Source organism: Tympanuchus pallidicinctus, unplaced genomic scaffold (assembly GCF_026119805.1).
Source record: "Tympanuchus pallidicinctus isolate F22 unplaced genomic scaffold, pur_lepc_1.0 scaffold12, whole genome shotgun sequence".
Taxonomy (NCBI): domain Eukaryota; kingdom Metazoa; phylum Chordata; class Aves; order Galliformes; family Phasianidae; genus Tympanuchus; species Tympanuchus pallidicinctus.
The window spans coordinates 14,583,774-14,611,684 of NW_026294637.1; the positions used below are offsets into that span (position 1 = coordinate 14,583,774).

A 27,911-nucleotide genomic window follows, 5' to 3' on the forward strand; every position below is an offset into this window, starting at 1 on the left:
TCTGCCTCAGCTGTGCTGCTCCTGCACAGTCGCAGGTGGACTCCTCCAGGAGCAGACTACTCTCTGAGGAGGGAGGAATGTGAAGCAGGGAGGCCATAGCTGCTTTTAAGGCAGCACCCACAATTGTTCTTACGGCGTTTTGACCAAGGTAGAGCTATTTCGGCAGTGCTGGGAAGCGTAAGCCCCACGTGACTCGCTCAGAGCTCTCGCGGGCGTTGTTCAGCCGTAGCCCCGCCGGGATTTCCCGGCTGCGGGCCGTGCCTTTCGCGCTGCCGCTCCGCGCTCGGCTGCCCGTGCCTGCCGTCCGCTCTGCTCGGCGCTGCGCTGCACGACCTGCCGGCGGGCGGCTCCGGGCCTGGGCGCGGGCGGCCGTTGGGCCTCAGGTGGCGATGCGGAGCTTGAGCGCGGCGCCGGGGCTGTGGGCGGGCTCGGCGGGGCCGTGAGGGCGCCGGAGGAGTGCGGGGAGTGCTGCGGGCCGGATGGGTTGTGCAAAGGCAGTAGTCGCCAATGCCGCGGGAAGGTTCTGAAGTTCCATCATGTCCGAATCCAGGTCTTCAGGAAGGAGAAAAGCCCAGATCGCTTTGTCACCGAGTGCAAAGAAGACAAAGAAAGAAGCGGCGAGGAAAGCGAAAGATAAAGGAACGCCCTCTATACCTCCGCAGTCCTGCTCTATTATTTCGTTGTTCAACAACGCGCCTCCTGCTAAAGTTAGCTGTCCCGTGTGTGGGCAGCTGGTGCCGAGGTACGGGATAAACCAGCACATGGACCGGCTGTGTCGAAGCGGCTGTGCCGGGCTGGGTGCTGCTGCTGCGGGTGGTGATGGGGGTGCGGCGCTCGGCACCACACAGAGTCTGCCAGGCACACCTGTGAGCGGTAATTCCAGCCCGTATTGCTCGGAGCCCTCGCATCTGAGGACAAGTCCTTCCCAAAGCAGAGTGCTGAAAACAGAAGGCAGGGCAGTGCAGCACGTTAGTCCTTATTTTAGCAGTCGGGGTCCAGCCGGTGATGCTTACACTGAGCCCCTGGAGCAAACGGTTAAAGTCGTTTCTTTGGGAAGCTTGTCATCTAAACTGTCCAGAAGACGTCGCATCCAGAAGGGAAAACAGATCGTGTATAAGGAGATGGACTCCTCGCCTCCAGCTGCTCACAGCATGTGTGGCAGTGCTGCAGCACTGGATGGCAGTGCTGATGACATCTGTGCTGGGAGTAGTTCTCAGAAAGAAAACGAGCTTGTTCAGAGAGTGCACCAGGAGCAAAGTCCCTTGGAAGAGTTTGAATTTCAGACTGAAATAGACGAATATAATAAGGGAGATGTTACAGATGTTCAGGTATCGTTACCGGCTGATGGAGTGCTGTTTGGTGCAAGGAACCCCAGAGCGGGAAGTAGATCTAAAGGCGTGGTGCTCAGTCCCAGTAATTCTCAAACACCTCTGGCTGTTGGTACCTCAGCAGGGCTGGTCAGCAGTTCAGAGGTTGAGGCACAGCCTCGTGCTCAGCATGTTCCGTCTTCAGAGATGGAAGTGGACTGTGGTACGCAAAGCTGCTTTAATGACAGTGATGAACAGGTACTTCCTGTGGAAGTTCTTGAAGACTTTAATTATGAGTTTAATCATAACTTAGCAGAAACTGTGGAAAAGGAGGATTCTCAAAATTCCGTTGGTGATATTTTAAATAAAATAAATGAGATTAGCTCTCCTAGTCACCCATATTACCTCCGAAACTTTTTAATGGTGTTGCGAGCAGTGTTGGAGAATGAAGATGATCTGAGACTCTTTGATGAGCAAGATATGAACGTTATTACTCAATTCTGCCAATTATCAGGTATCTGTCTGTTTTTATATTATCACACTGTCTTTTGTAGAGAGAACTGTTTCATAGTTTTGAGTGAAGAGCACTGTGCCAACAGGCAATTCAGCCTGTTAAACTTAATGGAAGAAAGTCCTTTTTCTCAGGAGACACGTCCCTCCAGAAGCTTCCTGCAGGTAAACTTACCAAATGCTGCTTTAATGGACTGTAATAATAAACAGGGAAGAGATGGGTGAAGTAAGGAGAGAATTTAAAGCATGTATATATGATTGTGCATATTTCTGTAGCTTAACTTGCAAAATACCTTTTTTTAATAGAATCTTCAGTCAACTTACTTCAGCATTTAACTTCAATTCACAGGAATAGTTATCAGTTAGCACTGTGTTTTGCTTTTTTGGTTTCTTTTGTAGTGAAACACTGAAGTTTTTATGAATAATACACATGGAAATTCTGCAAAATGTGGTTACAAAGAGGTCTGTGCTATACACACAGACCTTGAAAAAAGTAGTTCTGAAATGGTGTGTTTCTGAGCTCTGGTTCTGCGCATTTCCAGGTGATTTTTATGCTTGGTTTGAATACATAGTTATTCCAGTTATTATTATGAATGCTAACTGCTAATTACCAGTCATTTTCTTGCAAGTCTCATGGTGCTTTTAACTCTCATTAGCCATAATATTTGAGATTTAAACCCACCATTTAAATGTTGCTTGAATCCTACACAGAAGGTTTTACTGTAAAAAAGGCGGAATTTAACCCGAGTTAAAACTATCCCTCCAAATTTACATGTATGCTTTTAATTTGTCATAAGTTGTAATTAAGAATGGATTTAGCAGTATTTCTGCTAACTCGGGGCATCAAAATAGAAATAAGTTTGCATTAACTAGAAGAATACTCACCTTAGAGTATTGCAGCCCTAGCTGTCCATGTTGCCGTCAGCTACTGTGGTAACACACAGATACCTGACAAAATATTTGTATGCTTATGCTCTTATGAGCTGTGTGCATCTGAGCTGAACGTGCAGAACTGCCAAAATGTTACGTGCGTATCTGCTGGTAGAAAATCAGTTGGAAAGCATTCTGCACTTAGCGATGTGTTGTGTTAGGTCAGCTTGGTTTAGCTAGTAGTCTGTGGAGTGTGTCACACTGAAGAAGACTAGTATTTCAAAACTGACACGCATCTTGCTCTTTTTCCTCTCTAGAGATTATATTTAGGTTAGATATCAGGAAAAACTTATTCACAGAAAGGGTTGGTGAGCATTGGAATAGGCTCCCCAAGGATGTCGAGTCACCATCCCTGGGTGTGTTCAAAAACTGTTTGGATGTGGTGCTCAGGGACATGACTTAGCAGAGGATTGTTAGAGCTGGAGTAGTATGGTTAGGTTGTGGTTGGACTCAATGATCTTTAAGGTCTTTTCCAAGCTGAGCAATTCTATCCTATTCCTTTTTTCCTGCACTAGCATACTGTCTTTAGACCAGCTGTTTCTCCGTGTTCTGTCTTACTGCAGATTGGAAGAAAACTATCTTAATTATTTAGAGCTCTGTGTTCTTCAATGTTTGTTTCTAGAAAGTCCTAACAACACTGTAGATTGACACCACAGGACGTTAGAAAAGAGAGTATCAAGGCCGTAACTTATGACTAACAACTATGTGAAATTTTTCCAAGCCCAGTGGGAGGCTTTCAACAAAGTTACTGCTAATGCCTTTTGTAGATGTGGAGAATAGCAGTGTGATGTTGGGTTAGTGCATATGATGTTACAAAGTTTTAGTACAGAGTGCTGGGTGACAAAAATGGAGACATGTTTGTTCATGCTTTTTAGGAAAAATAGAGCCCTGATGAGTAGTCTCAGTTCCTTTATTCAAAAAAAAAAAAGTAAACACATCTGTTTCTTTATGGAGCACTTAAGCTGTGGTCAGGCAGCCTGCAGAAAAGGTCTTCTGGTCTTACATTAAAGCAGCTGGAAGACCATATTAGTGTTATTTCATCTGCCCTAGTGGACAAGTCAGCTGAGTTAACTCCAACCATGTAAAGAGATGATTGTTAAGAAAGGGTGAAGAAACTTCAGGGGAGGAAGTAGACCTCTGCACTTAGGCATTTCTACAGTGATTGCTTCCTTACAATCAAATTATTTTAGATTGTATTGTAATAATGAAATGCAGTAACACTGAGCACTTAAAATGCTGACATAAATTGAGACTATCTTAAGAAAGATGAGGTGATAACATAGGACTTTATTTATCAGGAGTCAGGAAAGGCCACTCGGCAAGGGATGGTGAGCCAGCAGCACAAGAAATGTGGTTGGAAAGCATTAAGTCAATAGAGAATGAATTCTGGACAAGTGATGGAACACTTTTTACCTTCAAGAAACCTTGGACAGAATGAATAGTTCAGGTAGATGGGATGTTTGTTCCACATTCATAGTTTCTACCCAAGCAAGCGTTGCTTCTTGGTTATCATAACAAGAAAAAGTGCATACACTTTTTAAATTGTTATTTGTTATTCATTTTTATTTTGTATTTGTTATTCAAATCCTTTAGAAAGAAAACAGTCTTCACATGCCTTTCCTGAAAATTTCCCACAGGCTGATTTAGGTCAGATTCCATGGTGGAGAAAGGATGTCAGTGTGTTACTCAACTCTTTTCTTCCAGATTTGAAAAATGGGGAGATAACCTTACAGAGAAAATAACAAGCTGAGGTGTCTGAATGTAGTTATCTCAGTGAACTGAGCCTGGAAACATTCTATTAACAAAAAGGCTGAAGAAGTCTGCGTGAGGACAAGAGAACAGTTAAATAAGCATGTAAAAATCAATTCTTATTTCTTAAACGTATCTATGTCTGGTAGTGTTTCAGTGTCTGTTTTTATTAAGGATCAGTTTCAGTTCAGCAGCAGCAGACAGGAATAAGCAAATCGATGAGGGGTGACAAGTGAGGTAGGTATTTAAAAGGGTGCTGAAGGTAACAACAGTGCCTAGGCTTTTTTCTGCTAAGATGTTGTAAGTTTTTATTTGGTTGAATTTCAGCATAGTTAGTAAATTCAGAGTATTTTTTAAAGTTGCTTTAAATGAAATCTTCCCTGATAAAACATCAAAGAGTATTTTGGTGGTTGGTTTTGTGGGGTTTTTTTGTTGTTTTTTTTTACTCCTTCAGTTGATGTACTAGTAAAGCTTATGTACCTTTGGTAAAGATAAGAGTCTGAAGACAGATACACTGAGATGTATTGTGTGATTCTGAAATCACTCCACAACTTCTTTTGTTCCTCCACCATCAGATGGTTAGTCATTGAGTGAGTGTTAAAGAAAGCAAAAGATCTATTTAATATCACACAGCTTGAAAAATGGAATTGCCTTTTCCTAGAAAATAAACCATTCCTTAAAGCCTAAGCATTGCCAAAATACATTGTGGCAATGTTCATTACCTATCAAATACTTTGTGATAATTACTGTTATCTTACCAAGTTTGTCTTAAGGGTGCAGGCAGGTTTAAAATGTGTTTTAGAGGACATCTGCATCTAAGTTCTTTTTGTAGGTGAGGTATGCATAGCGTCAGGTTCTAGAATTTAATTTTCTTGTTTTGCTTCCTTGTTTCAACTACAATTTGCAGTTGGTGGGCAGAAGTTATATGTGAGACTTTTTCAACGTAAGCTGAACTGGTTAAAAGTGAACAAAATTGAGTATGAAGAGATAGCTAAGGATTTGTCACCAATAATTGAAGAACTGGTTGAAGCCAGATTTTTGCAAACAGGTATGGCCTGCATTGGTAAGTATTCAAAGTATTATAAGTAAAATATGGAGTTGTGGCACGTTAGCATTTAATGCTCTACGTGTTTGTCCTTCCCATGAGAATTAGAAGAGCACAATAACTAAAGGTTTTGGGTCCATGAGCCCCATGTTATATTGCATTAATAATGAAAACAGTGCATAGGAGATAATAGGGAGAGGTGAATAAATGTTAGTGTCACTGATGCACCTGTAGGCCTTACTTGCCCTCATCAGCCTCATCTTAGACCCTGAGCTGTGCATCATCTGCACGTTGGTCCAGGAGCTCCAGCTGGTATCTCTCAGTAGTGCCAGGAGCTGTCATACAGGCGTACCTGTCTTCATCTCTGTCATGGTTTGCTGGGTGGACCTCTAACCAGTGCTTCAGTTGTTTGTTTCCAGTCTCACCTACAGCCATTTACTGTGGATGGGACTCAGACTTAAACTGTAGGCTTGTTTCTAACCCAATGTCTGGCTCGTCTTTTAGATGAACCATCGTCAAGTCTTTCGTGGGGCTGCCAGTAGAGACTGTTACCAGGACTTTTGATCCTCCCATTCTCTCAATAATGGTGGGGCTGCACAGGGAGATGGTGAAGGCACTGCCCATGCTGTGATCACCCTTGATTCCTGGCTGACTGCTCCCTGTGGAGCAGCCCTGCTCATGCTTCTCCCTGGCAGTCCGTTTGTTTTTTGCACTGAGCAAACGGTTTCAATCATCAGGAAGACTGAGGCTCTTTCTGAACAGCAGATTTTGTGACCTAGCAAAATTTCCTTGTGTTTGCTTTGCTTTACCGAGGGATTTTTTCTGATTATTCCATTCCTTCATACTGGACCTTTGAAAATAATGAAGTTCAAGCTGGACTGGGTAGCATCAGTAATATATTTTTGAAGAATCTAAATCATTAAATTGGGTTATATCAATGTGCTATACTTTGAACTGTTGCTTGAGTGTGCATGTATAACACATAACAAACGTATGTGGATTGTTTTATTTCTAGAATCTGAGCTGGAAGACCTGTGTGAAGGTTTGGATTTGCTTTCTGCCCCTGAACTAAAATCTTTAGCAAAGATCTTTCACTTGCCAAATCCAAATGGTCAGAAACAACAACTTGTGGATGATTTCCTGAGGTTGGCAAAGCAACGTTCCATCTTTAGCAGGAATCAGGCTGGTATTGGGACTGTTATTTTAAAAAGGTACCTCTTAAGCTGTTTAAATCTGCAGTTAAGATTTGCAAGCAAATGCATGTTATCTTTTGAAGAACTAAATCAACATGCCTTTTGATGAGAGTTCAGTAAATTCAAATATAATAATAATTTAAAAAAGGCAGTGTTAAATATTGATTCACAGTTTACTGACTTATAATTTCTGGATCAAAAAGAAGGGGAAGAATCAGACCCCTTTTAAAACAGCGTCGTGCTTTTCTGCTCTGGGCACTATTATCCCTTTTTTTTTTTGTTTACTTAAACTATATGAAGGAAGGTTAAGAAAAAATGTGTTCAGGAAATGGAAAAGAACTTGGTAAACTCAGATTCTAAAAATGTCCCCTACCCTTCTCCAAGAAAAAAAGGCTGTTAGTTACTTGCTTAATTGTATCAGCTTTGGGAAGGTACTGCCTTCCTCTGTAGTCAACAGCTAAAATACTAGTTGCTCTCTAAGGTTAGAGGAAGTCTTGTATAAATCTGTGCTGCCCTGTGAACAGAAATCTTATCTTGTATGAAATGACTGTATGAAGATTCTAAACCACAGGATCTAAAATTGTGATCTTTAAATGCTGCCCTAACAGCTAACCACATCTTGATGCACGTTGGCAACACTTGGTGTAGCAACAGGAGTGGTTGCCCTCAAAGGGCAGTTAGTTCCAATTCTGTTCTTCCTGGGGTTTGGTCCTTGTGCTTTTTTTTTTTTTTTTTAGTTAAAGCATTTTCACTTTAGGTTGTGGATTCTGTGTTGTTTCTCAAGGGGCTTTTGGGGGGAAAAGTTGCAAGAGTGGTTATGCACGGAGCAGGCTTCCCAGGGCAGTGGTCACAGCCCTAAGCTCCTGGAGTTCCAGGAGTGTTTGGACACAGCTCTCAGGCATAGGGTTTGAATTTTGGCTGGTCCTGTGTGGAGCCAGGATTTGTTGGACTTGTGGGTCCCTTCTGGCTCAGGATATTCTTTGAAAGTAGAGGTTAAACATTAGATTGTGTGAGAATAAAACAATTCTCATAATGCATTTGAATATTCAAATATTTATTAGTGATGGGGGAAGATGATTTGTATAATCACTTCACTTGTTCTTCCAGGGCAAAGGATCTGGCTGGAAGATCAGTCAGAATATGTAAAGGCCCTCGAGCTCTCTTTTCTCGAATCCTGCTGCTATTTTCCCTGTCTGAATCAGTGGAGGATGAAGAAGCTGGCAGTGCTGGTCAAGGGCAGCTCTTCACAGTTCTGATGGTAAACATGGGACGTATGGTGTTCCCCAGTTATGCTGTGAATAGGAAAACACAAGTCTTCCAGGACAGAGAAGATCTTATCAGGTAGGGGGAGCTTTGGCAATTTGGAAGTCTGTTTTCTTCTACAGAAGCCTTACTACAGTATATGTAGGCAGATAAGATACTTTTGTAGAACTGCAGATGTGAATAAGTAGAATTGCACTTTTGCAGTGATCTAAGATGCTTTTCTGTGTCTATGTTAGACTTGTAATTCACAATAGCTTGTACACTGAACCAGAATAGAATATTAATTTGTTTAATGGTCATCTGCTGGTGAAAGTTGTGTCTGACATTGCTGTGGTGAATATTAGAAAAAATCCTGAACAAAACTAAAAATATGTTCCCCGGTTTTATAAATACTTCAAAATGTAACATCTGCATCTCTGCTGATTGTACAAGATTAAGAATAAAGTTGACTGCATGATTCAGAAGCTTTGGAGACTGGAAGGGAATTTTTAGAAAGTATTGTATGAAGGAACTGATCTATTTTATTTATAAATGCTTCTTGATTCTAAAGCAGTAATTATGTTTTTGTTCCCTTAGGTATGCAAATGCTGCTCACCTGTCAAACGATATAGCCACTGCAATGGTAAATGGGAACTGGGAAGAAGCTCATCACCTGTATGTGTGTGCAAAAGAAACCTGGAACAGTCTGAAAGATCACCCCTCTTTGAGGTAGTAAACTGGAAACTGCTGTTCATATGTGACTGTTAGGTGCATTGTCTTAATTTTTGTTTGAAGGGAGGCTGTTAAACTCATTCAAGCCTAATAAAATTAAGGAGCTTGAATGTTCTTGAAAGCTCTGAACTTCCTGCTGTTTGTTTAGCTTTAAAGTGCTATAAATGAAAAGGCTTTGTTTTTTTCCTGAAGCCTTGGGAATGAATCGGTAGCATGGATAAGGCACTCAGACATTTCTGTTCTACATGCCAGTGTGGGAGAACAAGAGCCTTATTTTTCCCTTGTCATAGTTTGGTTTTATGGCTTTTAGGCCAGTAACAATCAGCAGAGTTGAAAATTCACTGTGAACAAAAGAATGTTGCAAAGGTTATGGGAAAACATACTGGGTTATTCATCTGTCGAAACTTCCAAGCGTGTGTCATTCAGGAAACATAACTAAAGATCTGAGAACTGAAGTAATGTGGACTACTTTTGAGGTATCTTTCATTAGTTACTGTTTTAATTATTTTGATTTCTGGCTTAATGATGCACAGAAAGTTAAAGCGTTAAATTTGATGTATTCATTGTCAATGCAACTGATTTAAGCTGGTATTCATAGAGAGTGATGTGGAGGTCTGTTCTGTTTCACACTATGGCAGTGTGAAATTCTGTAAAGTATTCAAATAACTCAGTAATTTCTTGGAACATAGAGGTGCCTGCACAGAGGAAGTCCTTGTTACAGCCTTTCCCTTTTGTTCAGCTGAGTTTCTGAGGTGATCCTTCTGACTTTAGAGAACAAGATGGCAGTAAGGAAGCATGATGTAATAGCTTATTATTTTGGATCTCATGCAGAAGTTGTTAATTAATGATTCCTCTTCTCTGGGATCAAAAAATGTGACACAAATGCAGCTTACTGGCCCTACCTAGCTTACATTTGGGTTCTTGACTTTGTACCTGTGATACTCGGTTCATACATAAGACATTTCATGTTTTGAATGCTTTAGTTCTTATTTTCGTAAGAGTGTTTTAAGATGAATTAAAATTGGTCTCCTGAGCTCCTCTCACCTTTCAGCAATCACAGAGTTCTACCCGAGTATCTGCGACATTTCACAGTTGGCTGGAAATACACAAGGATACTTTCTCAAGGTGTTGAAATTTTGCAGAGACTTCACATGTATGAGGTAAAGTGGTGAAATGAACAGCAAAGCGTTTTGAATGTAGCATTATACATTGGTTTGTATTTCTGATGTGGATGGCAAGCGGTGATGTTTGCCATAGCTTCCTACACTTCTCTTAACGTTACTTTCAAGTATACGGTGTCTCTTTTTGCTGCTGTAGAAGCTATTAGAAGAAACCCAGATTTTAAAAATTGCTTTTATGTATGCTTATGCTTTAGAGATTTCCCATGTGCAGTGTGCTGTAGTGCTGTTTCTGAGACATTACTTCTTTATTTGAGGGCACATGTGTTTCACTAGTTTGGTTATTACCTTTAAAAATGAAAAATCTTGGGAGAGAAGTCTTTTGTGGAATCTCTGGCCTCTTCACCTGAGGTATCAAGTTCTCCAAAGGCCTCTGATTTATTTGATAGAGCAAAACAGATTACTCAAAAAAAGGCTTTGCCTATTTTACTTGGGTTGGCTAACTTACATGTTTGCATAGAAATAGAGTTCCTAAATTATACCCAGGCAACTGAATACTCGGGTGCAGAAGTAAAAATATTTTTTGAATTGTTCTAAGTTTTTATAGTACCCAATTAGAAAGAAAAATGATTATATAATGGAACTTCAGCTTGGTTTTCTAACTTTGCTAATGAACACCCGCTTCCGTTGCTGCAGGCAGCAGTGCAGGAGCTGCGGGCGCTTTTGGCTCAGGACGTGTATTGTACCGACAGCAGGGGGCGGTGGTGGGATCGCCTCGCTCTGAATTTACATCAGCACTTGAAAAACACCCCGCAGGTAACTTTCCAGCTGAGTGCTGTATGACTGCAAGCACTGCAGGTGCTGGGTGGAAACATTTAAAAACTATATTGTTTTGTGAAAGGCATAGCTGGGTGGGCTCTTCTGAAAATACAGATGTTAGAAATCCCAGTTTCTCCGTGTTTTCTGTTGCATTAGATTATGAAATTGTTATAAGGAAATACTGCCATAAGTTGTCTAGTTTCTGCATTGTCTCTTCTGCATCTTGTAACTTCACATCAGGCTTTTCCAAATTTCAAATTGGAAATTGTATAGAAGAAGAGTTAGTCTTGGCTCCTCATTTATACGTTAGGACAAAATGCCTTTCCCAAGTCACAGATGAGTAAATCAGAATCATAATGTGAGTACATTTTTAAAATTTCCAACTTAGTCCTGGATTATCTTCGGTGCAGTTGTGCATTTGTCTAAAATGTGTTCCATGTCTGCATTCTTGCACAGCTGATCTGGTCCTTCAGTTTCCATATTAAGTACTGTGAAGAAACTGGCTTAAAAGTGTTAAACTGATTTGCTCAAGTGTTAAGTTTTTTTTCTGGTCACTTACTTAGAATTTGAACTTACTCAGTCTTACATTGATAGGAGAATAATTCCTTCTCAGCACACCCAGAGTTTGAATATAGAGGCCTTCCGATGCAAAATAAGATGATAAAACTTTATTACAGACTTACGAAACCTGTCCCTATCTTACATGCTGGGTTTTCATATTTGTATTCTCCCTGAATCAGTTAGTCCTTCGGGCTTGGTAAGGACAGACAGATGTGTGTTAGTCTTTCTAAGTTAGTGCTTGTTATGTGGCTCTTTACCAGGCCGTTGACTGCATTAGGAATGGACTAGCTGACCCGTTTGTGCGGACGGGGCACCGTCTCGCTCTCTACCTGCGGGCTGTGCGCATCAGAGACTCACCAAGCTGCAGGCAGCTCAGATGCCTTTTTCATGATTTGCCAGGCATAACTGTGGAGGATGTGACACACGTGAGTAAAGATACCGGGTACTTCTGAAACACCCAACTCCATAAGCCTTTACTGTTCTGACAAGAAGTGATTTGGGAGGCTGTCAGCATGAGCTGTTCACCAGCGGCTTACTCATGCTCTAGGAAAGTGAATATAAATGTGTTTCTGAAAAAAAAAATGTACAAAATACTTTTGTACAAATCTTACAGATATAAACCCCAAGAATTTACCACTAACACCCTCAGAACTTCTCTCATGGAAGTCAGAGTCTGAGCAAGAAGTCTGGGTATTACTGCTTATGTGTTCAGGCATTCTGTATTTGAGAAAAAGTTATTGGATGTTGCTAGCATAAGGTTAATGGCACAAGAAAATGCAAGGGTTTATTTTTCACTAATATACACAATGCAGCTATGCTATATAATAGACTTTCATCCTATTGGAGCATTTCTTTTCTTTACTGTTGCAAAGAAATCAGGGCACTTCACACCCTGATCTGGAAGTCTGGGATGCTACACAGAATACACCCAGTGACTCAGGTGGAGACAGAGAGCTGCTCCTCCATCTGGACTGTCACAAGTCCATGGGACTGCACAGGCTTCATCCTAGCATGCTGAGGGAGCTGGCAGGGCCAATTACCGAGCTGCTCTTGGCCATCTACCAGCACTCCTGGTTAACTGGAGAGGTCCCAGAGGATTGGAGGCTTGCCAACATAACTTTCATCCACAAGAAGGGCCATAAGGAGGATCTGAGGAATTACAGGCCTGTCAGCCTGACCTCAGTACCAGGGAAAGTTATGGAGCAAATCATCTTGGGTGCCATCACATGACATGTGCATAGGTGATGTCCAGGGGATCAGGCCCAGCCAGCACAGGTTCATGAAAGGCAGGTTGTGCTTGACCAACCTCATCTCTTTCTATGACTGGGTGACTAAACTGGTAAACAAGGGAAAGGCTGTTGATGTAGTCTACCTGGACTCTTCAGCAAAGCCTTTGGCATTGTCTCTCACAGTATTCTCCTGGGGAAGCTGGCTGCCCGTGACCTGGATAAGTATACCCTTCTTTGGGTAAGGAGCTGGCTAGAGGGCCGTGCCCAGAGGGTAGTGGTCAGTGGAGTTAAGTCCAGCTGGCAACCTGTTACAAGTGGTGTCCCCCAGGGGTTGGTACTGGGACCCATCTTGTTTAATATCTATTGATTACCTAAATCAGGGGATTGAGTGCACCCTCAGTAAGTTTGCAGATGACACCAAGCTGGGAGGTAGTGTCGATCTGCCTGAGGGTAGGGAGGCTCTTCAAAGAGATTTAGATAAGCTGGATCACTAGGCTGAGGTGAATGGAATGAGGTTCAACAAGGCCAAGTGCTGAGTCCTGCTCTGTAGCCACAACAACCCCATGCAGCACTCTAGGCTTGGGGATGAGGGGCTGGATGACTGTGAAGAAGAAAGGAACCTGTGGGTGTTGGTTGATGCTCGGCTGAACATGAGCCACCAGTGTGCCCAGGTGGCCAAGAGGGCCAACAGCATCCTGGCCTGCATTAGAAATACTGTGGCCAGCAGGAGCAGGGAGGTGAGCATCCCCCTGTATTCAGCACTGGTGAGGCCGCACCTCAAGTACTGTGTTCAGTTTTGGGCCCCTCACTTCAAGAAAGAGGCCCTGGAGCGTGTCCAGAGAAGGGAAACAAAGTGGTGAGGGGTCTGGAGCACAGGTCTACGAGGAGCAGCTGAGGGAGCTGGGATTGTTCAGTCTGGAGAAGAGGAGGCTCAGGGGAGACCTCATGGTGTTCTGCAACTTCCTGAAGGGAGGTTGTGTTGAGGAGGGGTTTGGCCTCTTCTCCCAGGCAACAAACAGGATCAGAGGAAATGGTCACAAGTTGTACCAGAGGAGGTTTAGGATGGACGTGAGGAAAAGCTTTTTGTCTCAGAAAGTGGAATGGCTGCCCAGGGAGGTGGTGGAGTCGCTGTCCCTGGCAGCTTTCAAGAGGCGTCTGGATGTGGAGCTATGAGATATGGGTTGGTAATGGGAGGGCGGTTGGACTTAGATGATCTTGTAGGGCCTTTCCAACCTTGTGATTCTGTGATCTGTGTCCAGACAGTCAGAGCAGAGCACCTTTCTCCCTCAGCATACCTCCCTATAGCCCTGCTCATCTCAGGCCAGAATTTGTTGTTGTCCATATTCTTTCTTCCTGGTTTTGCAGATGGAAACAGCAACAGTTCAGCATTTTGGGAGAATTTCTTTTTTTTTTTTCTTAAAAATTTGCCAGTTTATAAAAGCTGATTTGCTTTGAATGGAATGGCTTTTGGGGAATAACCAGTTAAATATTTTATGTAGTTCCTTCCAAAAGCCAATCTAGTTCTGGTTTAAAAAAAAAAAAGAGAGAGAGAGAGAAAATTTGTGATGCTGGAAAGTAACGAATTGGTTTAATATTTTCAGGTTACAATCAAGGGAAAGATGTGTCCTCAAACAGGATTGGGAAAATCTGTGTTTCTAATGGAGGATATCAGTGATGAAGAAGAAGGAAGCAAAGACTGCAGTGTATCCACAGTCATGTGCTCAGTTGAGGAGCTTGCATTAACTCATTACAGACAGAATGGTTTTGATCAGGGTAACAGTAACTCTTTTTTACAGTAAGATAACTATGGGAGCAAAGAACCAATTTACTAAGCAATTTAGGTAATTAATTAGACATGTTTTTTGTCTGATTGTGTTCCTTCCTCAAAATGTTCTCTGTGTTTTCCTGCTGACCTTTCTGGTCTGTGAACTTCATATGAAATTGTTGTAGAAGTTAATAATGTTTCCATTTTTGTGATTGAAATACTTGTCTTTTTAAATTTTGCTCTTCAGGTATTCATGGAGAGGGTTCAACGTTTATTACACTGTATGGTATTCTAATGTGGGATATCATTTTCATGGATGGCATACCTGATGTCTTCAGAAATTCCTATCAGGTATTTTTGAAAGGCTGTGTTAGTTCCTTCAGCCATATTGTTGTAGGCTCTGTAGCAGTGTTAGCACTCTCATTCTGGACTGTATTCACATTTCATTCTGAGGGACTTTTCAGACAAGGCTTGGCAGTACTTGTTGTGTGCTGTTGTGTGGGGCTCGTTGCTGAAGGGCTTCTCAGTGGCAGAGTGCCATGTGAGCCTGCACTGACTGTCAGATGGGGTGGAATTCATTGGGTGACATGCAGCTGTCCTGTATCTGATCTCACTGGTTGAAGTGTTCTTTATAACCAGTGGTAGAACTTGTATTCCATTTTATAGTTCATGTTTGAAGACGACACGTTCCATTAAAAATACATTTTCAATATATTTTCTTCAATTACTTTTAAAGGAGAATGCATTTTCCTTTAACTTCAGGTTTCAGATTTGTGAGTGCCCACCTCCATCTGCCCTGCCCTGCCTTACCTATCATCTCCTTTCGTATCTAATTAGCGGGCACTGGAAATATCTCTTTGTAAGTGGGGGAGCTGGAGCTGAAGTGATGTGAAAATGTAGCAAACTGATGGTTTTTATTAGGCCAGTAGGATTAAACTCAAGCCTATGGCTGCGTGAGTCTCTCAAAGCGGAAACGCAACTTGTTTTTTGATTTGGGTTGACCTGTGTTCCTTAAAACGTCTTTTTCAAGTTGCTTTCTGTTTGTGTATGACCAAGTCTGTATGGGGTTAAGTACTGTTTGCGGGGTAAGCAGACCAAACTGATTGGTCTTTGGAAGGTTGAGGTGGGACATAAGGGAATTTGCAGGCTCACAGCAGCCTTGATCATGATTCCAAATCCCAACTGGGAGTTAGCTGAGCACAAGCTCTTTATTTTCTATGTATTAATGGGATTTCTGACTAGAGTTCAAAAAAAAACCAAACACCACCACAACAGCATGGGCTGAGATGGGGCCAGTGTTTGCTGCACTGTCATCAACTGTTTGTTGTAATATACAATTTTTTCCCTATTAAATTGAGGTGGATGCATGTGAATTACACTGTCTGTAAACGAAGTGGTAGTTCAGATGAAGAACAGTATGAAGTAGGGCATTGTCATTCTTGGAGTTGCTGCTTTGCCAGCAGATCCTCAGCACTGTGTTTACCTTCTCATGCAGATGTTCCCCCTGGATTTGTACACGGACTGCTTCTATGAGAACAGGAGGGATGCCATTGAGGCCAGGCTCCAGCAGCTTCAGGGAGCTTCTTTGGAGACTCTGGCAAACTTGATTGCTGACATCTGGACCACGCAGGAGGGAAAAGCAGCAGCACTGGTTAGCTGGGGACTTTTTAGTTCTCTCCAGCAGGTTCAGGTAAACAATTCTTGTCCAGGATGGGCGCTCTGTTTTATTAAGCTCCCACACAGCTTCAGAATGCTCAGAAAATTAGTAAGGTTGACCTGAGGCACTAAGAAAACAAATTCCTTCCTCTTTGATGGTGAGGGGGGAACTGAGTGCGGACTTCAGCACAGTTTTCACTAATGCTAAGAAGTGCTGTTACCCTTTACAGAAATGGTCACTTTTCCTACAACAATCATTAGGAACACAGAGGGAAAATGTCTGTATTTAATTGGCCATCAAATATTCTTGTGGGAATTGAGAAGTGGTTGTACAGTAAAGTGAAATGGTCAACTGTGTGACTTCTCTTACAGAGCCTTGTCTCTTGCCTCGGAGGAACGTTTCTGAGTGGTGTTTTTAGGCGACTTTCCAAAGATCTGCGCCACTGCAGAGGGGGGCTTCCTGATCTGGTGGTGTGGAGTACTCACAGTAATCACTTCAAGGTACACTGAGAGACAGATAGATGATGGCAGTGGTGCTCAGTAGATCCTACCTTTTAGATATAACAACTTCCACTTGTCAGTCTATATAAACTGTATTTTCCTGTTGTGGTGGAGCTAAACCTGCTGCTCCTCTAATAAGCAGCTGTATGGCAAATGGTCATTGATTGTTTACCTGATGTTTTATTACATCTTTTGGTGTTGCTTTAATGGATGTAATAAACACCAGCAGGAGATGGCTAGGTAGTGTTGCAGAATAGGTCCTTTAGGTGAAAATTACAGTAAAGCAACTGTTATTCAATTGGCCATACAGATTCTCACTGCTGTTCACAAGGGGTGTAAAAGTCACCACTCAAAAATACATAGGACAACTACAGAACTCTGTTACAAAACAGATGGAGTAAACAGTCATGGTTTGCATCTTGTGTTGTGGAGGAATAGTGCTGGAAGACTGTTGGGTGCCTTAGCTGGAGCATCTTGTTATGCCTTTAAAAAGCACAGCTGAATAACCTAATGAGTGAACCTAATGAGGTTCAACACGGCAAAGTGCAAGGTTTTGCATTTGGGCCGGAAGAACCCCAGGCACCTGTACAGGCTGGGAGGAGTGGGCCTTGAGAGCAGCTCGGCAGAGAAGGACCTGGGGGGTCCTGATGGACGAGAGACTGAACATGAGCCAGCAGTGCGCTCTGGCAGCTCGAAAGGCAAATGGGATCCTGGGCTCCATCAGGAGAGGGGTGGTCAGCAGGGACAGGGAGGTGATTGTCCCTCTCTACTCGGCTCTTGTGAGGCCCCATCTGGAGTACTGTGTCCAGGTGTGGAGCCCTCAGTACAAGAAAGACATAGAGATCTTGGAAAGGGTCCAGAGGAGGGCGACTAAGATGATCAGGGGGCTGGAGCACCTCCCCTATGAGGACAGGCTGAGGGAGTTGGGCTTGTTCAGCCTGGAGAAAAGAAGGCTGCGGGGTGACCTCATTGCAGCCTATCAATACCTGAAGGGAACCTACAGCCAGGAGGGGAGTAAACTCTTCAGAAGGGCTGACCAACAGCAGGACGAGGGGAAATGGATCCAAGTTGAAGGAGGGAAGATTTAGGTTGGATGTTAGGGGGAAGTTCTTCACAAGGAGAGCGGTTAGGCCCTGGAACGGGCTGCCCAGGGAGGTTGTGGATGCCCCGTCCTTGGACGTGATCAAGGCCAGGTTGGACGGGGTCCTGGGCAACCTGATCTGAATGTGTGTGTTTGGTGGCCCTGCTAGGCAGGGGGGTTGGAACTACATGATCCTTGAGGTCCCTTCCAACCCGGGTGATTCTGTGATTCTGTGAATAACAGAAGTTCTCTGAAGCAGCTGCTGTACTTTATGTTGCAGTCTGTTGAAGCTGGAACAGTGATACTGGCGATGAGTGGCAGTTAAGGTTGGTAAGGGACCAGTTTTTAATCACTTAGGACCAGTTCCTCTGACTGTAGTTGGGTGGATAATTACTATATTAAATTCCAGTCTCTTTTAGTCAAGCTTTTTTAGGGATATTAACCATTTAGCACCTACTGGTCTTCCATTGTGTTCAGTCTGTATTATTTTTGTTGCAAATAGCCATAAAGGAAAGAGCCTATGAAATGAACTGTTTTTCATTTCTTTCACACATACATACACACAACTCATCATCCCCATTTCTTTGTAGCTCGTAGAAGTGAAAGGCCCCAACGATCGCCTGTCCCACAAGCAGATGATCTGGCTGAGCGAGCTGAAGAAGCTGGGGGCTGCTGTAGAAGTCTGTCACGTACAAGCAGTTGGAGCTAAAAGTAAACGGCTCAGTTGACAGAAGGTGTCTTAACCACATGGGTAACTTGGTTGTTTCTAAGGATGTGGTGGGCCATACACTACCGTTACTGCTTCTTCTAAGTGTTTTCTTCTGAATTCTGGCTTCTTAGTGCACAAAACATTCTGAAGAATAGTCTGAGAAAACTGTCACTTGTGTTCAGTAGAATAAAGCATTTTCTTCTATACACATTTCATAACTGATTCTGTGAAGGGTAATTGAGGGCCTCTGTCCAGTCTGGACAAACAGCTGCAGGTGCTTTTTGTACCATTGAGAACATTCTCTATCATGAACAATGTGGGCAGCAAAGCCTGGTGATTCCCACATTGCGTTCATTACTTTCCCTTTAGCTCCTTTCCAGGACCAGCATGGTTTTATAACTGTCTCCACACTGTATCATCTATTTCAATTTTTCATTGTATTTTTCATGTAAAATACAGAGCCAGGCATTGGTCGCATTGCTTGAGGCATAAAACATGTTTATAATTGTTTCAGTTTGCTGCTGTATCTTACTGAGTGATAGGATCATTTGCTCAATAACTCCTGTCTGAAATAGCTGTGTTACCTACAAAAATGGGCCAGGATGGTTTGGGTAGTAGACAGGAGTTGAGAAGTGCCACCAGGCATTCTGCTTACCATGCAAACAGCAAATGCTTTAATAATAGAATATAGTGAGAAATTAAGATCAGCTGCACACCTTTTTTTTCCTCTTAATCAGTCATCTTTCTTCAGCACAGCATCCCTGCTTTTCTTGGAGAAAAAAAGCCAAGTAGCCCCCCCTGTTTTGTTGTTGGAGGAAGTGAAAGAAAAGCACCTGAAATTCACTCTGGAAAGGTATGAATTTTATTTAGTCTAATTTACTTCACATTCACAAGTCAGCATCAGGATGTTATAATCTTCCTGGCACTGCTACTTTACTCAGTAAATCATTATCAGGCACAAGGGTTTTAGTTTCAATTGAAATAGCAAACTCTACACCATCACAGCAACAGCATTAGAACCCTACTGCCTAGAGCCACTTGAGGTACAGATTTCTGTCTCTTCCACTGGAGGCTGCAAATGTTAGAAATTTTTGGTTTTAACGTTTCTTTCCATCTGAGTGTAAGCCAGAACCTTTGACCCACTTGCTACATCTTCAATCCGCGTGCAAGGCAGTTAATAGCGGAGTGGTATTGCCAGCATGTGCACACACACACACACAGGTGCAGGCCTGGGTTTACATGTAACACACTTTTCAATGAGTTTCTGGAATGAAAGGAATTTCTTTGATTTTTGGCAGTAAAAACGGGGAATAATGTTGTCCTACCACAGTGACCTCTACCTAGCAGTAATCAGTGACACCACAGGTACACTTAAATCTTACCAACCTGCAATTTGTGTTTCACCCCCTGCAAGGTTTACAGTGTAGTTACAAAAAATAATGATTATAACAGCTGGTACCAGCCAAAATAGTGCACTTTTCTTTTACAAGAAACAGACAAAAATAGGAGTTTCTCTGTAGCTTTTCTACTCTTGAAACAACCAAATGCCATCAACAGTTTTGTTTTAAAATGGTGAACAGAAATAGTAATTTGAGAACGTGTATACATATACACACACACACATTCATATACACACTTGTATGTTGATTTTGTACACAGAAGTTAAGTACTTGCACACCAAAACTGCTTCTGAAAGCTATTAGAAATGTTCAGAGCAGTCCCTGCTGATGTTAAGGCAACTGTGTAGAGTGGAGAAGATTCTGAAATTAGCTCTTAGTACCTGTGTTTCAAAAGCAAATTTAAAGAAAGGAAAAAAAAAAAAAAAAAAGCTGTAGAACTTACTCAAAGGGAAGAACCAACAGTCACAGGCACTCTCAGTCTGCAACCACAAGGCAGCAGACAGGCTCCTCTCCTCCCTCCGTCCTTTCCATGCAAGGTGGGGATGTCCCTGTGCTCGTCTCCTTCTCAGCCTCTGCCTGCCTAACTCTCCTGCTAACTGCTTATTAAACAAGTCTGTTATTTTTTAACATCCCCTCCCCTATTATATATGTATAGTTATATGTATATCTATATACATATACATACACATATAGACTACAAAGACCATCTGCAGCATCTGTACCCACCGCTGAACTGAAAGGTAAAAATTTCTTAAGTCTCATTACAGTCAACCTCAATGTTTAAACATAGCACCCATTTTTCCCCAACAGGCATGGGCCTAAATACTGTGTGTTGCATTCTACCAGCTCCCTGTTTGAGTAATTATTTTTTTTTAATACATTTTAGGTTCTTTTAAGCCAAATAAGTTACACCTTTAAGGACAAAAAAAAAAAAAAAGACACCATAGTTCTAATTGTAATTTAAGGAGAAAAAGAAAAAAGAGGAAAAACTGGTACCAAAATACCCCCACGCACATGGGTTGAGGTCTTTACATCAAGTATCAGGCCAGGGAAAACAGTAAGCTAGTTCAAAAAAACCATTACAAAAGCAAAATAAGAGTCACTTGAGTAATGAATCAGTTGGCTGACTGCTCCAGCAAGCTTGCAATTAAAAACAGCTTGTTTGGGGAACATATAACATGCTCAGACTGTCTTGCAGCATAATTAGGCAACTGAGGTGAATGCACATTTTTTCCCTCACAGGGAGCTGAGCAGAAGCAATCTGATATGATGTCATAAGCCCCCACCTGCCCCACACACAGGGTGGGGAGAAGTGCTGGTTAGTTAAAAAAGGAAGTTTATTTTTCCTTTTCCTCCCACACCTCAGCTCACCTTTAAAACGAGCCCACTCGTCCCTGGCAAACCACGCAGTGTGAGAACACAGTGTGCCACTGCTCCTCGCAGCTTTGCACTTCACGTCATTTGTAGCCTGGTGAAAATGGGGTCCTGTGTGCAGCAGGCTCAGCTAGCACTGTGCTGGCACCTGTAAGGCCACTCTGTTAAATAAATACTTGAGCCATCATAGACATCCAAAACCCTTGTTACTTTGATTTAGGCTGCAGAGAAGACCAGTTTGGTTTTACACAGAAATAACTCCAAATCTCCCTGCTCCCCTCCCTGTTTGTTTGTTTTTTTTTTTTAAACGCTCTACAGGCTGCATATGATCTAAAACTTTTTTTTTCCTACTAACTGGGAACAGCTTGATCAGCCTGGTCAGTAAGGCTCAGCATTGCTTTAATAGCTTTTGCATTTTACAGAGATCAGGTACTATAAGACTCACTGTTAAGAGAATGTATTCCACAGAAGTATTCTCTTGTCCTCCACCCATGCCTTCACTTCAGATAATGATGCACTGCACTGCCCTCCCACCCCCATCTCTTGTTTGTTTCATGCAGCATCCAGCAGAGAGTGACAAGGCAAAGGTTTAAGAGCTGTGCTTGTCCACTGCATTGTCCACGGGGGCTACCAGTAGGTAAAAAAGAAGGCACTGCTGATCACTCTTTGCCCAGCCCTGCTCAAGAGGAGCATCAGCACCCCTCACAGATGCGGCCTCTCACAGCCCAGCCTCTGTTCCAAAAAGTGTCAGGGCTGAAGTGTGCCGCAGCCTGGAACTGGGTGTGAGAGGGATCTGTGCATGATAGTGCTGAATATCAGAGGTGCTGAGAAAAGGAGAGGCTCTCATAAGACTTAAAAAAAAAATGAGCTTAACCTTTGGGAGGAACAACCTATTGTCTCCTGAGCTATAGCCTTCTCTTATTTCCACAAAAGGAAAGGGGAAGGCAGAGGAAGGAACCATAACTTACCTTAACAATCTGCTGTAAAAAAAAAAAAAAAGGGGGGGGGAGCAGGTAGCTGCATTAGAGTAAATGTTGCTACTTTTTCCTCCTGTTTAAAGGCACTTCTAAAGCTACTACATTATCTATGTACAGTAAATGGTTTAAGGTTAACAGTGCATTGTCCTGAAGTTGATTCCTATAGCCTAACGGCAAGCTCATGACAAAGAGCAAAAATCTGATTGCTAATGGATGCATTTTGGGGAGAAAGGAAAAGGAACACCTCCTCCATGGATGCACACTACATTAACACATATGAAAGGTGATCCAGTCACAGGACATCAGTATCTGTGTACACACGTTTTCTGCCTGGAAAGTAAATCTGAGGGAAGAGTTTGTGCTCAGAGTTCAGTCGTTACCGAGTGAACACAAGCTATCTGGGAAAACAGGTATTTCAAACAACCCTCATTAACAACCACACCAAACCAGCAGTTAGCATCGGCGTTCATTAGAAATGCTCCATCTCATATAAAGAGTCGAACCCCCCAAACACAGAAAGAAGTAGGGACCAGAAACCAGACAAGACATGGATGAGAACTACTGAGGACAAAATTGTGCGATTTGAAGCCTGACTCGCTTTGCTTTTAAATATTTGTGCAAAACTTACGTAATGTTTGTATATAAAAATTATTACAGCTTTCAAGGCTGCCTTTAGCAGTGTTAAATTAGAAAAGACAAAACAATATGCTATAGCCTCCCTGGATCTACAGGCCATCACATCATCTTAGTCTTCATTCGCAAGCGTCTCAGTGGATAGCCAGATTTTGGCACCACTCAAGAATTTGCTTAAAGGCGTTCCCAGAATGCTCCGTCTGCACAGGTTCCCTACAGGTGAAAATGGGAAAGAGGAGGAGAGAAAGTCTGGGGCCCCAGAGGTGTCGTTTAAGCCATTTGCTCGGAAGTACATCCTGCCTTGATCCAGGTCTGAGCAGTTACCTTGCAAAGGAGAGTTGCTTTTGCACTGTCGAAGGCTCCGGTTTAACATGTCTATTTCATCTGCCAGCAAAGAGACTTTATGGAAAGCAGCAATGAAGCCACCGTGATTAATCTGGGCCTCAGGAACCCAGCGGAAGTAACACAGTTTCCAGAGTTTTATTTGTGTTCCAGAGATATGGGGCAGAATTACGCCGTGCAAATCAACAGGCTTTGCAAACCAGTCTCTGAAGTACTGTTCCATACTGTTACTCTGACTCTCTGTTTGCTGTAAGAAGTCTGGTTTCAGTTTCAGTATCAGAGAGTTTCTTCTTGGAAGGAACTCCTGCTCACTGATGATGCCATTTTTCAATGCTGGGGGGACACCTCGCAGTGTCGAGCTGTAGTTTTTCTGCAGAGAATAAATACTGGTCATTTTCCAGCTTTACCCTCACTGCAACAGCAGATTTCCCTGAGCAATTGCAGGTATTAACCAGCTAAACGATGTGACCTTCAAACAGTTCTGCACTTAGGAGCCACTGCACGGCTCACAGACCAAATGGAGCCCCTTGAGGCCTTCAGAAAGAAATACTTAGGTTTTCTAGGCTTAGCAAAACAACAAGTGATTGTAATAATCAGCACTCACAAATGACAACTCTGGGGAAAAGAAAGTGTGTCGCTGCTTTTCCACAGGTGGAATAATGCAGCTGCTGGCAGTGAGCTGAGGTGCATCAGGGAACGTCCTGGAACACAGGCACAGTCCTTACTTGTATTGAAAGCCCTGTGTGTACCTTTTCTTTAGGCTGTGGAGGTAAGAGAAGCCTTGGCACTCCTAGTGCTAAGTGACAGCGTAAAACATCACGTAACTGTACGTTTCTGACTTACAGTTAAGCACAAACAGTCCATTCACAAAGAGAAGTCACCAAAGTTACCTTTGAGCGCTTGAAAGTTTTCACTGCTCCGTTCTGCACACATGGTGAGCTTTTCCCAATGTACAAAGGGTTGTGAAAGAGCAGGCGATCCCTGCTTGTAAACTGAAGAGACCAGTCCCAAACACAAGGAAATCTGAGGCCCTTCTCATCACCCAGCTGAATATTTTTGCTTATAGCAAATTCCTGCAAGAAGTAATATTTGGGCGTATTACAAATCAAACATCTTCCACAAATCTGAACCATAGTAGTGTGTAATAACCAGGTGAGGAGGCATAGCTGAGAGGTGGCTGCAGATCAAACCAGTGCAGCAAGACAGCCTGCTGCTGGAGCACTCAGCTGTGCCCTGCTTTTCATTTACGCAGCAGAGATGCAGGACTAATGCTTACTTAGCAAAAAGCACTCTTCAGTAGTATGAAATCGTTCACTATTAAAACAATTCATATTCTGAGAATACACAAATGGTTTTTCAACGTTCTACTTCTTTGTGAGGTTGTTCCCTACAGCTTTAATGGGAAGCTGCCTAACAAAACTCACTCGTGCTTAATTTTTATCAGCCATCAAATATCATCTACACAGAGTTCTCATAAAGTCTAGTTTTCAAAAATAAATTCAAGTGCTCAGTTTCCTAAATATCTTGAAATAAACATTCACTGTGCATTACTATTTTGCACTCACACATCCTTTTCCAACTTTTTCTATTGTTTAAACAATTATGTCAGTGGACTTCAAAGTTTGCCCGAAATGTGAAATTCTATAATTGCCTGTCATTCTGCAATTCCAGACATAAATACACGTTTCTTAGTGGAGCAGAAATAATCACGTACAATAGGAAAACTATGTAGAAAAGAAGAAATTCAATAGACTTTCTTCCAGAACACTCTTAGTGCCTTTGCAAAGCTCACCTGAAAGGACATTTGACCGTATTCACCCGGGGAGTATTTTGCACCAAACAAGAGTGTGACATTTTGGAAACATGAAGGAGCACCACTTGCTTTAGATGATGCAGCTGAAAAGGGGCTGGAACACTTAATACTCACAGTGCTTTCCTTTACTCGTTGATGAGGACAGTTGAAAAGGAAAGTGCCAAACAAGGAGATACGTGCACTGTCATACAGTATCGTCAAGTACATTTCAGAGAACTCAAAGGCTGCTGGGTACTGTTCTAGCAGCTGCCAAACACAGTCGAGAAACATCAAGAACAAAGGGGACTGGGAAGAGAAATGGAATTTAATTAGATCTCACATGGCAACTATTGATAAACAGCATTTCTCTACTCTGGATAGCAACTCATTTTCTCTGACGTAAGTTTCATGAAATTTCATAAAAAGCATGGATGATATTTTTACTTTCAGACTTTTTTTGTGAGTAAATGTTTAAGGCAGTACAGTTATCAGATACAAATAAAGTCACTGTTACCTCTTTTTCAGATCTCTTCAAGTGGTTACACCTATCTAAAAACTGATATCCTGCCATGACCCACTCCTTCTGTATCAAGCTTTGAAATCCAACAATTGTTCGAAAGTAGGGATCCAGCATGACTTGAACGAGAGAAGCAACAAGACAGCTCAGGTCCCGTCCCTCTTCCTCTGTGAATCACACAGAATGTATGAAATACACGAGGTGCACATTCACACACACACATACAAAGTAATATCACAAAGAGCATAAGGAGGCAACTGGGTTTAGTTCTGAATTTCTTTTAAATTTAACATATTTTATAATTATAAAAATATATATCTATACATTTATTTCGTGTTGTGGGTTTGTGCAGTTATTTCAGTTTCAAAAATAAGAGCTACCTTTTTTATTCTTAATTTGTTTTAACCAAGACTCATCCCATATTGATGGTTCCTGCCACATATGCAGCTAGCAATGCATTCATAAAGAACCAAAGCATCCCAGGGAAAGCCTGGTACTTACAAAACATACTGTGCAGGAGGGTAATCGTGTTGAGGGAAAGCTTTAACATGTATTCTACCCTGAAGCAGTTCTTACAAAGCTAATAAACCAATGTTGACAAGCATGATACACAAGCCGAACATGTCTTGTAAAAATGACAGAAATTACAATGTTTCTGATCTAGAAAGCAGAAAGTTTTTCAGAGAGTTTTCTTCTAGAACGTCTGTTTGCACTGACATTGGTTGCTCTTGTGTAACTGAAGTGCCACGAGCTGGTAAATGAGCCCTCTGAATTACAGTGGTATTGCTTACGCAAGGAATATTAGCCCAGCTTACACAGTACAAAAGTCCACCCTGCAGTTCTGATGCTACCGTATCGTTACCAGAGCAAAAACAAGAAGGCTCAAAGTGAAATTCCCCTTTGATTCTATGGACTACACTACAGTCCAGAAACATAATAAAATTACCTTCCATTCCAGGTCCTCAAATGCTTAAAATATTTAGAACTGATGTGTTTATCACTTATAAAGATTATAGTTTATTTTAAGAAATTGTGTTTGTGTACATTACACCATTAATGCTAAGAATTACAGGCATGGCTGTATTACCTTGTAGAACTACAGAAACGTGCTTACACTCCATCATGTATACGAGCTCAGCAGAGTGCTTAAGAAATGATCTAGACAGGGAAAGAAAGTGATATCGCTATTAATATTCTAGATTCACACTCTTAAAAATATTAGTCCTACCTATATTTCCTGATTTGTTAATTAAAATAGCAAATCCTTCAACCAATTCACTTCTTTCTTACACTGTGCAAGTCTTCTACATCTCAGGAGCCATTTTATTAATGATACAAACCTGATATACTCTAACCAGCGAGTATTTTCCAGTGAGGACAGCCACTTCTCTTCTGTTTCTTCAAAGGGCTCTGCAACAAGGAAAGCAGTAATGCTGCAGAACAACTATCTATTCTCTTATGTCTATTAGAATTGAAGTTCAAGGAAACGACCACCTCAGAAGGACAGCTCAGCTTACCGTTAACACACAGCTGTTTGAGTTTGATGTGCGCAGCCTGGATTTCCTGGATGTTGGGGAGACACTTGTCCAGATCAGATTTGTAGACGTCACTTCTCAGGGGATGGCTTCGAGTTATTGCATTACAAATCCTTAAGGAAGTAAAAATAAAAAATTTTATTTAATTACTGGAGAGACAGAGAGAGAGAGAAAGAGAGAGAGAGAAAGAGAGAGAGAGAAAGAGAGAGAGAGAAAACTTATGAAACATGCCAAACTGCAAAACAGCAAAAACATGTAAAACACATGCTTTGTTAAAAAAGAACGAACAAGTTCCAGTTTATCTTTAGGAGATGCTTTGCTCCTGCTACAAAGCTGCTGGCTCAAATATTTTCAATACCTGAGGCTACAAAGCAAAAATGGAAGGGTTGAACTTTAAAACACTTTGGGTAAGTGAAAATCTGAGGCAGAGTTGCAGGTTAAACAAGCAGCTCTACGCAATGTTTCATTTTCCGCCATTTTTAGTAAGACTTACCTGTGCCAAACAAACACAACATGCATCAAGCCAGGAAATCTGACAGGGTTTCAAAATGGAACTCAAAGCCCCAGCATAACACACGCAGTGCAACACCTGAAACAAGTGGCTGTGTGTATTGTGGCATTGCATCTAGAAAACAGTAAATGCTATAAAACAAATCACTTCCGCTGTGGTTCTCTGAAGCAGGTAAGAAATTCTACATAAACTTAAGTTTTACTGCAGTATCACCAATACTGATCCAATCCTTCTAACAGTGAATTGTATTGGCTGGAAGACTGGCAATTAAAAAATACACAGCCATTAAACTCAATAAATTATTCAGTTTTCCAGCTGAACCGGACCTTGAACAGAACACATGCCTGGACTATACTCAGAAGACCGTTTCTCAAAAGATTTTGCACTGTAACATTAAGAAAAAATATGCTCTGCACTACAGAACGCTGCTTTACATTACACACCGTTGCCACACACTTTATGCTGTATCTGGTTAAACAATTAGTTGATGTTATTCTTTACCTTTGATCAATTCTTCTTTGTTGCAGCACATCCTTGATGTTGGCCATTCTTACAAGGGCACTCCCGTTGGGATGATTCCAGGACCACAACTAATAGATGAAAAACACGAAACAACAACAAAGCATGTTTGTGTTATTCTGTGGATTTTTTTTCTTAATGCTCTCTAAGCTATGTTAACTGGC

The 27,911-nt window shown here is 42.0% G+C and overlaps 2 protein-coding genes across 4 annotated transcripts in view; one reads left to right on the top strand and one right to left on the bottom strand.

Annotated features, from left to right (window-relative positions):
* The first annotated feature begins 395 nt into the window (after nt 1-395).
* FAN1 (FANCD2 and FANCI associated nuclease 1) lies at nt 396-20,536 on the top strand. Of its 3 annotated transcripts, none has more exons than XM_052672288.1 (14): nt 396-1,821; nt 5,404-5,544; nt 6,557-6,752; nt 7,842-8,075; nt 8,574-8,705; nt 9,760-9,868; nt 10,523-10,642; nt 11,467-11,631; nt 14,037-14,208; nt 14,448-14,551; nt 15,696-15,890; nt 16,229-16,357; nt 18,029-18,172; nt 18,899-20,536. In XM_052672288.1, the coding sequence occupies exons 1-13, from the start codon at nt 537-539 to the stop codon at nt 18,164-18,166; spliced, it is 3,120 nt and encodes a 1,039-aa protein (XP_052528248.1). In that variant the 5' UTR covers nt 396-536; the 3' UTR covers nt 18,167-18,172; nt 18,899-20,536. The 3 variants fall into 3 exon arrangements, with proteins under 3 accessions (XP_052528248.1, XP_052528249.1, XP_052528247.1); XM_052672289.1 differs by having other exon boundaries at nt 18,904-20,536; XM_052672287.1 differs by lacking the exon at nt 18,899-20,536 and having other exon boundaries at nt 18,029-18,351.
* Nucleotides 18,987-27,911, bottom strand: part of MTMR10 (myotubularin related protein 10) — a 37,254-nt gene continuing 28,329 nt past the window's right edge. Inside the window, exons 9-16 of the mRNA XM_052672291.1 lie at nt 27,730-27,818; nt 26,700-26,830; nt 26,523-26,592; nt 26,270-26,340; nt 25,180-25,349; nt 24,801-24,971; nt 23,764-23,946; nt 18,987-23,243 (exon numbers count right to left, since the gene is read on the bottom strand). Coding sequence (XP_052528251.1) covers nt 22,644-23,243; nt 23,764-23,946; nt 24,801-24,971; nt 25,180-25,349; nt 26,270-26,340; nt 26,523-26,592; nt 26,700-26,830; nt 27,730-27,818 — 1,485 coding nt within the window. The 3' untranslated portion in view covers nt 18,987-22,643. The remainder of the gene's footprint in view (nt 23,244-23,763; nt 23,947-24,800; nt 24,972-25,179; nt 25,350-26,269; nt 26,341-26,522; nt 26,593-26,699; nt 26,831-27,729; nt 27,819-27,911) is intronic.

Excerpts from the sequence above, each read along its gene's own strand:
- FAN1 (XM_052672288.1), top strand. The coding sequence starts at position 537 with ATGTCCGAATCCAGGTCTTCAGGAAGGAGAAAAGCCCAGATCGCTTTG. Across the intron at positions 6,753-7,841 it reads GGGACTGTTATTTTAAAAAG|GGCAAAGGATCTGGCTGGAA; the intron begins GTACCTCTTAAG and ends TTGTTCTTCCAG. Across the intron at positions 14,552-15,695 it reads TCTTCAGAAATTCCTATCAG|ATGTTCCCCCTGGATTTGTA; the intron begins GTATTTTTGAAA and ends CTTCTCATGCAG.